This window comes from Vanellus vanellus, assembly GCF_965231255.1.
Source record: "Vanellus vanellus genome assembly, chromosome: 12".
NCBI classification, from domain to species: Eukaryota; Metazoa; Chordata; class Aves; order Charadriiformes; family Charadriidae; genus Vanellus; species Vanellus vanellus.
Genome location: NC_138917.1, coordinates 12,083,662 through 12,093,724, shown reverse-complemented (window position 1 = coordinate 12,093,724; position 10,063 = coordinate 12,083,662). Strand labels below are relative to the sequence as shown.

General features: G+C 50.4%; 1 protein-coding gene across 2 annotated transcripts; it reads left to right on the top strand.

Annotated features, from left to right (window-relative positions):
* The first annotated feature begins 37 nt into the window (after nt 1-37).
* Nucleotides 38-9,884, top strand: IST1 (IST1 factor associated with ESCRT-III). Of its 2 annotated transcripts, none has more exons than XM_082489460.1 (10): nt 38-136; nt 2,280-2,379; nt 3,058-3,238; nt 3,503-3,590; nt 3,901-3,984; nt 4,392-4,502; nt 4,900-5,106; nt 6,228-6,320; nt 7,524-7,569; nt 8,717-9,884. In XM_082489460.1, exons 2-10 carry the CDS (start codon nt 2,292-2,294, stop codon nt 8,914-8,916), a joined length of 1,098 nt encoding a protein of 365 aa, XP_082345586.1. In that variant the 5' UTR covers nt 38-136; nt 2,280-2,291; the 3' UTR covers nt 8,917-9,884. The 2 variants fall into 2 exon arrangements, with proteins under 2 accessions (XP_082345586.1, XP_082345587.1); XM_082489461.1 differs by lacking the exon at nt 38-136 and adding an exon at nt 239-244.
* Nucleotides 9,885-10,063: the final 179 nt, after the last annotated feature.

Below are 10,063 nucleotides of genomic sequence, written 5' to 3'. Positions count from 1 at the left end.
AGTCCCTTATCACCGCTCTCCTCGCTTGTGCCGGTGCCGCTGCCGCTTCTTTCTCGGGACGCCGCAGCGTCGGTGCGGCAGGAAATTCTTGCGTCCTTGGCGCCGTAGCTGCCAGAACAGCTGGGTCGTGCCCCGGGTAAGTTATAGGGAATGCCGGCTCCGCGGATCCCTCCGCACTCGGTGAGGTGGTGTGGTCCGGACCCCGCCATTTTGGGTGCCCGAAGCTTGCGCGGAGGGGCGGCCGGTGAGTAGGGTTGTGGCTGTGGCGGCCGAGCTGGGGGAGATGGGGTGCGCTCGGTGATCGAGAAGGTGCTGGTAGTGAGGAGGACGCCTTGTCCCAAGTACCCGCTGGTTGGGCCGAGGGCAGGCCCCGGGCCTGCCCCGCCTGCCCTGTGGGACGTTCCCTCGGCGCCACCTCGGTGGGGACGGCAGCGGGGAGGTAGAGGGATCACCCCCCCTCAGCCCCGTCAGGGTGCAGCTGCGCCGGTAAAGCGAACCCAGTGTCTGCTGCGCTGCCTGAGTACTTCTCTGAGCTAGCCCTGGTCATTGGGCAGCCAGGCGGCGAGTCTGGCCGGCTGACTAATGCGCCTGGAAACCGCCCTAGCAACAGGCGGATTGCTGTATGAGTAAAGGTTAATTTTGGCCTGGTCAGAGTAGCAGCTCCCCCGTCCTCAGGGAGAGGCGGAAAGGCAAGGTACAGGGAAGGAAGAATTGGATCAGCCTTTTTGCAGCAGCGTGGCTGAGAGCCTCATGCTGGGGAGCAGGGGCAACAAAACTTTTTAGAGTGGCAGTGGGATGGTTGCAAAAGAATGGCTGGGAGCTGCCTGCTACTTAATGGCTGTGTTTTGAACGAGTCTATTAAAACAAGTTGTTGTTAATCAGAAAAGTTATTTAACAGGTACTTTTATGGAGACATTGCAGCTCGCACTGAGACTATTTCTTGCAGTGCTATAAAGTTATTTTAATGTTGCAGGAGTATGTTCCAGTTACAGAAGGGCAAAACTTGGGATTTTTTTATGGCATCAGAGTTATGTCACACATATATATTTCTGTGGCAATGTTTTTTGAGCTTGGCTCATTCTGTGCACCATGGAAATAACTGTGCTGATGTGTGACTACATCAGCTAAATAAACTGGATATACTTTAGGTAGTAATAAACCACTAGTTATACACAAAATGCTATCACTATCCAAAAGTCTGCTCCAATGTGTCCTTCAGGTAGAAGCCAAGGCCTTGCTATGTGATAGCTCTTAAGGAAGGATCTCTTGATGAACAGTTCTTGGCGTAACAAAATGTTGTAGTAAAGTCTTCTCTGAGTTAGTTTTCTGTAGGACTAATGAGTTGAACTGGCTCACAAGAGACTGGAGAAGTGTCAGAGCACTTGTTCAGGAAGCAGGAAGAGTGGGGAATATGGAATGGCAACTTTTTCCTTCTGGTGACAGGACTGTTGCAACATTAGTTTGTACAGTCCATGGGTTAATCATGCAGCCATTTTAAAACTTGCATATTCTAGGACAGAGGTTGGCTTGGTTCTGACAGTTGACTTTCATGTTTCTTTAAAAATGTGGTTTTGTCAATGAAGTAACACAGAGAGAGAGAATGGGGATTTGACTGTATGGTAGTTGTTGCAGATGGCATCTTGAGGCATTGGTTTACTTCCCTCATCTTCTGAAGTAAGGGAATGAGAGCATGTCTTCTAGCAGCAATGCTGTTTACTGTGAAATCTGAGGTTTTTTCCCACTTGGGCTTCTTAGAAACCTAAGGATGAATGGAACCTCAAAATACCATCTTGGTAAGCTCAGCTTACTGAACTGAGGCACAGTCACATTTTCCTAGACAACTGTTGGTGGATATTTGTCTAACATTCTTAAAACTTTAATGTAATCTGGTGCTCACATCAGTGGCTGGTGTCACTTGTCTAGATTGAATAGACCCAGGCCTTTAACTTTTTGGTTTAGGGTGTATTTTCTAACCCTATTTATGGAGTAGCCCCAGTTTTTTATTATCTTGCAGCTGTTTCTGGGGTCAAGATTCGGTCTGTCGGATTGGGAATATCCAGGACGTTTCTATTCCCTGATGGCCTTGGTTAGTTGCAGGGTTGTAAAGCGGGAAAGGGAATGATGAGTGCTGTAGGTCCAGTCTTTTGCAAATAACCAGATTTAGAAATAGCAGAAGAAATCATGTTGTTTTTTTTTTCCCCAAGTAAAACAGTGACTGGTGTCCTTCTGGCACAACCAACAGCTCCTGGTTCCAATGACCTTCCTCTCTTCTCCCACAGAAAGTGTTTATCATGTTGGGCTCTGGGTTCAAGGCTGAGCGCTTACGAGTCAACCTGCGCCTTGTCATCAATCGCCTCAAACTGCTGGAGAAAAAGAAGAGTAAGTATTTGAGAGGGCAGATGTGACTCAAGATGCTTTTGGGGCTCAGGAGACATGAGGAGATGATTTTTTTTCTGGGCTCAGGGTACTTCCGTAGGCCAAGTATGGAGTAGCCTTTTGCTCTTCCTTGCTGGACCCAGGCGTTGCAGTCTGCCTGGTGTGCGAGTACCCAGAGGAGCAGGCTGGCCATAACGTGGCCTCTGTTCACCTTCCTGGCAGGTGTCAGAGTGCAATTTATGGGGTGCATGGGGTGGTAGCTGTGGGCTGTGTTTGGAGGGACATGCCAGTTTGCCCTGGGGGGCCTTTCCTGGGCTTTCTTTGCCCACAGCATAGTGGGGAACTTTGTGGGTGCTGTGGGAGGCTCTCTCCACCTGTGCTGTCCTGCCCTGCCCAGACACAGATAAAATCCATGGTTCTGATAGACTCTGCAGGGAAGTTGAAGGTGTGGGAGTGTTTCTAGGAGCTACAAGCCCATTATCCTTTCTCCTGGGAGTTAGTATGCTAGGACCTAGACACAAGGATTCCACCAAGCCATGGCTCGGTGTCTTGCACTGCAGAGGCTCAATGAAGGAGAAAGAGAAACTCATGATGGTTTTGTGTGTGGTGGGGACTGTGGATGGGTATGGAGGCAGCAGCCCCTGCCAGCACAGTGACTGGCCTTGGGGATATGTGCCGTAGCTGAGTTGGCCCAGAAGGCAAGGAAGGAGATTGCAGATTATCTGGCAGCTGGAAAAGATGAGCGTGCCAGGATTCGTGTGGAGCACATCATCCGTGAAGATTACCTTGTGGAGGCCATGGAGATCCTGGAGCTGTACTGCGATCTGCTGCTAGCCCGCTTTGGCTTGATTCAGTCCATGAAGTAAGCTCTGGCCTAGAGGGTATGCTGTGGGAGAGGGTTCAGGCCCCCTGGGCTAGGGGAGGTGCGCTGCTGGGGGCAGCCCTGGGATACAGAAGGGCTCCTGTTTGTTTCAGTGTCCTAGGGCCTCCAGAGACCTTTTCTTCCCCAGGCAGGGAAGACTCTGGAGCCCAGCATGGAGAATGGGGGCTTTCAGGCTAAGCAGATTAAGGGCAGCAAAGACTAGGTGCTTGGTGTGGAGATAGGATTGTCTTCTGTTTTCCTTAGGGAGCTGGACTCTGGCCTGGCAGAAGCAGTATCTACACTGATTTGGGCTGCACCGCGACTCCAGTCGGAAGTGGCTGAGTTAAAGATTGTGAGTAGGGTTGTTTGATGGGTGTTATGCATGCAGGGTGGGGGTGATGATGTCAGAAACTCATGGAAGCCTTTGTCCAGGAGTCTATGTCCTGGCAGAGGACATGGTTTTATGGATTCTGCAGATGGAGACACCAGTATAGGTGTCCCTGGAGCATCAGGGATGGCTAAGGCTGCTCAGTTGGGGCACTCTGGCAGAAATGAGGGTTGGAGGGGTGGGGTGGGCAGCTGTAGGGGCTATGGCAGATGTGCAGTGTGTGGTGGGGGAAAGCAAGGGTGTGCACATTCCCAGAGTTTCTCTTCTGCTGCAGGTTGCTGACCAGCTGTGTGCCAAGTACAGCAAGGAGTATGGGAAGCTGTGCCGGACAAACCAGATTGGGACAGTCAATGACAGGGTAATAAACTGGTGGAATGGCTGCAGCCAGCTGGGGCTGGCAGAACAGACATGCCTGCTGTGGCTCTCTGCCCATTTTTCCTGTGGCCAGTGGCTGAGGCCTGTGGCTTACTGCAGAGGAGGGTGGGCCAGCTGTGCTGCTGGGGGGTCTGCCTGCATTGGAGTATGGGAACGTAGTGCTGAGGTCCCTGGCAGGCAGGGCCCTGCTGTGCTGGCTGTGGATGGAGAGGAGCAGAGCACATGGAGCCCTGGCCTGGCAGCCTCCTCTGTAGTGGTGCCGTACTAGGAGGAAAGGCCTCTCCAAGGCTGCACTGTGCTCCCTGCAGCAGGTGGCCGTGGCTGGAATAGAGGTCTGCAGTGCTGCACTGCCCTAGTACCGCTGACTGTCTCTGCACCCTTGTGTTCCAGCTGATGCACAAGCTGAGCGTGGAGGCACCACCCAAGATTCTGGTGGAGAGATACCTCATCGAGATTGCCAAGAACTACAATGTGCCCTATGAGCCTGACTCAGTGGTGATGGTGAGTGAGGCACCTGTAAGTCTGGAGCTCCCTACTGTGTTCCAGTGACTGAAATGTCCCGCTAGTGCTGTGCAGGCTTTCAGAGCACAGGGCACTGCAGCGAATTTGGTGGTAATTCTGCCTTAACATCTTCTAGACAGCCCTAGCATAGCAGGATACCTGTTCCTTCCCACAGTCCTACAGCATGTGGCTGTAGTTAGTCGTGCCATAGTCTGGTTCCCTTTCTGATTCCCATTAATATCACTGTGTAGCTGCTGTCTGTTCTGTCCTTGTTGTATGGTGTCTTTGTCATGTTGTCCTATCTTGTCCAGTGACAAGTGCTGCATCTAATGCTGTTCAGAGGGCTGTGGTCAGACTAGAGATGTGTTGGTGAGCAGAATTCTTCCACCCTGTCCAGGCTGAAGCCCCTGCAGGCGGAGAGGCAGATCTGATCGATGTGGGATTCACAGATGATGTGAAGAAGGGTGGCCATGGCGGCGGAGGAGGTGGTGGATTTACAGCGCCGCTGATTGGTCATGATGGACTAGTACCCATGCCAGTGATGATGCCTATGCCCATGCCAACACCAAATCCTCCCTTTTCCTATCCACCTCAAAAGGGACCGGTAAGTGCCTTTGCTTTGAGTGTTCCCTTTTTCTGTGGAAGACTCTGATTGTGGTGTTTAGTCCTGTGCCTGATGATTGGGAAGTGTCTGTACCTGGTAGCTTGATGTGTCAGAAGGCCATTGTGTTGCTGTGAGACTGCATGGGATGGAAATTGTGGGCAGTGCAGCTGAAGCTTCATGTTGCTTCTTGACTGTGGAGGTTCCTACCCCTGTTCTGCAGCCAGCCCTCTTTGCCTTCAGGGAACAGAGGAGTCCAGACTTAACTCCTGAGGCAGTCTTCTGACTGTCAGGCTTTTGACCAGGGGTTGGAGCTGCACTTTGAAGTTGCTAGGCTGGTAGTGTGCCAAGATTCAGTCAAGGAAATCAGGTGAGTGTTGTGGGGTGGGAACAGCACAGAAAAATGCGGAAGTGCCCTGCCTTTAGACCTGCAAGGGGAGGGGATGGGACCAGGCCAATGGCTCTTGGAGATGATTTGTTGCAAGGGTGGAAGGTGGGAGCTGAAAAGAGCACCATTCTCTGAATTCAATCATTTGCAGGGTATCCGTGTAGACTGGAGAGTGACAGAACAGTGGGATGGCTTGGAATCTGAATGTGGTCCCTGCAATGCTGCAGTGGTTTTTATGGAAAATTTGGGCCCAGTATCATCAGCTGGCTGAATATGGTCATAAATATGCTGAGGACTTGTGCCAATTCTAGGTCTTCGAGGCAAAGTTTTGTTACAAGTAAGAGTAATACAAAGCCTTGAGTAAACCGGAGACCTCTGTCCTCTTTTGTGATACTGGACTGAGGAGAAATGGCTCAGGTGTGCTTAAGGCAGGGTATTACCCTTTTTCTCCTGGTACTTCTAGTGCCTTGAAAGATGAAGTGTTTAGCCATGCTGGTTCTTTAGAATTACCCACTAGTCCTGTTGGCTGGGTCTTGTTGCTCCAGGTGACTACATCTGACTTAATACTTGAGAGTCTTTTCCTAATAAGTATAAACTATATCAGGTTGGATGCTTGCCTGCATTTATCTTAGACTGCTGCTTTCTCTGACTCCCATAGAAGCTGTAGGTATATTCTGTCCCATGGTTGCTCTCCCAGGTGAGTAGTCTGATGCACGACTGTGATCTCTCTGTACAGGAGAACTTCAATGGCCTACCAGTGGGGACCTACCAGCCTTTCACTAACATCCATCCACCACCGATTCCAGCAACTCCACCAACATACGAGTCTGTAAGTGCCTGAGCTGAATCACCATTGTAGGCAGCAGAGGGAACCTCAAAAAGAGTGCAGTTGTAGCCATGGAAAAGGCAAACGTTCATTAAGCATGTTGCTGTCAACCTTTGGAGGTTTTGGGGTGGTGCTTGGCATTGCTTACGGGGGTGGTGAGTCACTGAGTGCATGTGATGGGAGAATGACTTGTGAGGAGAAGTTCCTCATTCTGCTATGTGTTTTGGCTGCAAAGGAAAGCCAAGATCTATTTTACTGCATTGTTAAAATGGTGATAAATAAGTAGAGTCCACAAACTTTGGGATTTTTTTTTTCAATGTGAAGGGTTTATCACCTTCAGTCTGTTTAATTATGGCTCTTGAACTAATTCATAGTTAGCCTGCATGAACATTTTGGCTGATGCAGATCATGTATGTTGAAACACTCTTCCCAGACTTTTCTCAGTCCTTGGGGACATCAAAGGAGAGGCTGAAGTCTTCTATTTCTATGCTTGTCTATGTTTTTGCTACTGTAGTTACGATCATGCCTCTCATTTTGCTTTTGGAGATGTGCTTCTTGTTTCTGCAGTATCCTGAGTAGGGATGAGCGTAGCTAAGCACCTGTGTGTGCTGACGCCTTGTATGAGCTGCTCAGCAGACTTTGAGTCCAGGAGATGTGGGCACAGATGTAACAGTTGTTAGCTGGGTGGAGATAGATGGCACTGACTGCAGCACACTGGGAATGAGGAGCTATACCAGCACAACTGACCGTGCCGTGGGCCTTTGTCCCAGCCAGACCAAAACCTGAGATGGGGTCATTTTATACTTTGCTACTGGTTACAAGGACCTAGCTATTGTTTATGAAAGAAATGAAGCAGTAGCTGTGATTACGTGGATGAAGAGGGTGGTCTTCTCCCACTTACATCCTTGATAAATATTTTAGACCTGCTAGTGGATATGCTCTGTCTATCCAGTTCCAGAATATGGCCAGTGAAGCTGCTTTGATTGACAGGGAGGGAGAGGAAAGTCGAAGCACTGCCTCCTTTTCTTCGGAAGAGAGGCAGATTCTTCAGAGTGTGCTGGAAACCATCTGCGTTCTTGGGGAGGGATGGGGCATGCATTGCTCTGCATGGGTGTGGCTACTGTTGCCCATGAGCAGTGCCTACACGCCTCTGTGATGCTGTGCCTGGTAGGAGAGAGCGCTGTAGTAACCGAGTTTCTTTTCCAGATTGAGGAGCCTAACACTGACAAGGACACTGCTACACCAGCAGCTGGTGAGTATGTCAAGAGGTATGGGAAACATAGGGTGGTATGGGGCTGCGGTTAGCTTGGGATCCCGGTGTCCCTGGGAGGAAGCTTTCCATATAGGGAACAATGTGTAAAACTTAATACATCTTGAGAGCGAGATTTGAGTTTGGAGAGGACTGTGATGGAAATGGAGAGTATCCTCTCAAAACCGTGAGGATACAGACTTCCACTGGGAAGGTCAAGAACTAGAGTTTGACTTCGGAGTCAGTACTGGGTCTCCAGCTTAAGCTGACTTGTCAGGCCAAGTGGAGGGCATTGCAGGATAAAATGAGAAAGCAACAGCTCTAAGTGATAATACATTTTTACATGGCATAAATAATATTCTGCAGCAACAGAATGAGAGAAGTAGGAAATAAGAGGGTAGATACGTTTGTATTAATGTCAGTGTTGAGGTTGCATACAGCAGAACAGGACTAGTAGAAATGTCTGTTATCCTTTGGTCCATCTGCCTAAAGGCTTACGAGATGCTTCATGCATCATAATTGGATCAGAACAAAATTCTGCTGCCTTGTACAGTGTGGTTCTGCTCCGTGTTTTGAAAGCAGTTGTTATCTCTAGCACTTGATAAGGGCAGAGAGGGTTTTTAGAGTAAGTAGACCCTTGCTATCTTCAGCAAGGATTTCTAACAATCTGATGGAGTCTCTGGGGAGTGTTGGTGATGCGTGCTGATAGGCCTATGGGTGTACTGTATCTGGCTGTTTGCTTCAGTTTGACAGCTGGGTGACAGCATGCGATACCTGCATGTGTCTTGAGGGACTTTGAATCCTCATGATGCAGTCCAGACAGTGTAGGCATGTGGAAGCTTCACCTCACCTGCAGCTGGCTACGGGCATGGAGGGGGATCTCCTGCTGTCTGGTGCAGCCATAGGGACAGGGTCACTGCTCTGGATCTGCCATGGCTGCTGCAGCCCCTTGCAGCCACATAAACCTGAAACCTCGTGGGTTTCCCCATTGAGTCTACATGCAGCTGGAGGTGTGTGACCACTGATCCAGTTCAGAAAAATACACTGCTACTGCCTTTTTGATAGAATGACCTTTCTTTTGTGTGGCTGTTTGGCCTGGTGAGAGCATGTTGATGGTGAGGTGAAATGATATTTCTCTTATTCGAAATAGGGCCTGGGCCCAAGCCAGAAGCTTCTCCTAAACCAAGAGCTGGAGCTGCTAATACCTTTGATAACTTTGTGCTGCCTGAATTACCATCCGTGCCAGATACACTGCCAACAGCATCTGCTGGCGCCAATTCTTCTGCCTCTGAAGACATTGACTTTGATGATCTTTCTCGGAGATTCGAGGAACTAAAGAAGAAAACATAAAACTGACTAGGCTGTAACTCCAGTGTGAAGGGCAGTAGTTGTGACAGCTGCTTCTCTCTGAAACACTCCCCTTGAAATTGGTTTCTTGTATTAACCTCAAATGAATGCGCTCTTCTTTTTGAGCTCTCTTCCTGCTGTACTTAAACCAAATGCTGCCGCTTTCCTGATCTTTGTTGCTCCAGGAGATGAACTGTGGGGAATCTCATGAGACTGGAGCAGGGAACAGCCCCTCTCAGTCTGGGTAGCTGTACAGGAAAGCTGTGTGTGACGTTCTGGGTGCCATTCCTGGCAGAGAAGGGAGGTGAAGGCTGAAAAGGGATGGGGCCTTCTCCTCTCACCTAGTGGTATCGAGGGCGGTATAATCCACAAGCTGCCCCTCTCTGCTCATTGGCCTGTATGGTAAGGGTGATTAAATCCTTTTGGTAAGACTTCTAATTGGGGTGGAAGCAGGGAATATGGTCATGAGGAGACCTGGCATTGCACTTCTGCCATCTCCCTGGCTCCAGCTCTCTGGTTGCAGTTTGCCTGATGTCCTCTTCCGTTCCCACTGGACTCCCAGTGAGCCTACCGTGGCCTTTGGTGCATTCCCGGCGGGGGCCTGCTCCCTGCTTACAGGAGTGTGGCACTGTACGCTTTCCCATTCGGTTCTGCCTGAACCCTCTGGCAGGGCTAGCAGAGCGATGCGGTGTCTGTGGCTGCGCTAGCTCCTTTCTCACAGGGCGAGGAACGTGTGGAGGGCTGAGGCCAGGGGGACACTGAGGGGGTGGGTGGCAGTAGCTTTGCTTACCCCTGGGCAAGGGGGTGGGAGATCCCTGGCCTCTGCACTGCTGTGAGACGGAGGGACTGCTGAGCCTGACCTGTTCTCTTCTGTGTAACGTATCTGTACATAACACTTTCACACAACTCTTCTTTGAAGTTTTTGTCGATTTGTACCTTACGGGTTGGTTCCTAATAAAGTATAGGCTCGGGAGCAACGGTGTCCATGGGCTGTTCTTGGGGGGCTGCACAGCGATAGGACCCTCTTTGCTCCTGGTACGTGGCCGTGGCAGTGCCTTGCGCGGGGATAACGCTGCTGCTGCGGTCCCTGTGTGTCGTCCCCCCCCGCCGAGGGGCGGTGACTCGCTGTGACCCGCAGGGGAGCCGGGAC

Bases quoted from the DNA above. Each gene is read 5' to 3' on its own strand.
- IST1 (XM_082489460.1), top strand. From the start codon at position 2,292: ATGTTGGGCTCTGGGTTCAAGGCTGAGCGCTTACGAGTCAACCTGCGC. The intron at 2,380-3,057 runs GTAAGTATTTGA...TATGTGCCGTAG, and splicing joins ACTGCTGGAGAAAAAGAAGA to CTGAGTTGGCCCAGAAGGCA. The intron at 4,503-4,899 runs GTGAGTGAGGCA...CACCCTGTCCAG, and splicing joins AGCCTGACTCAGTGGTGATG to GCTGAAGCCCCTGCAGGCGG.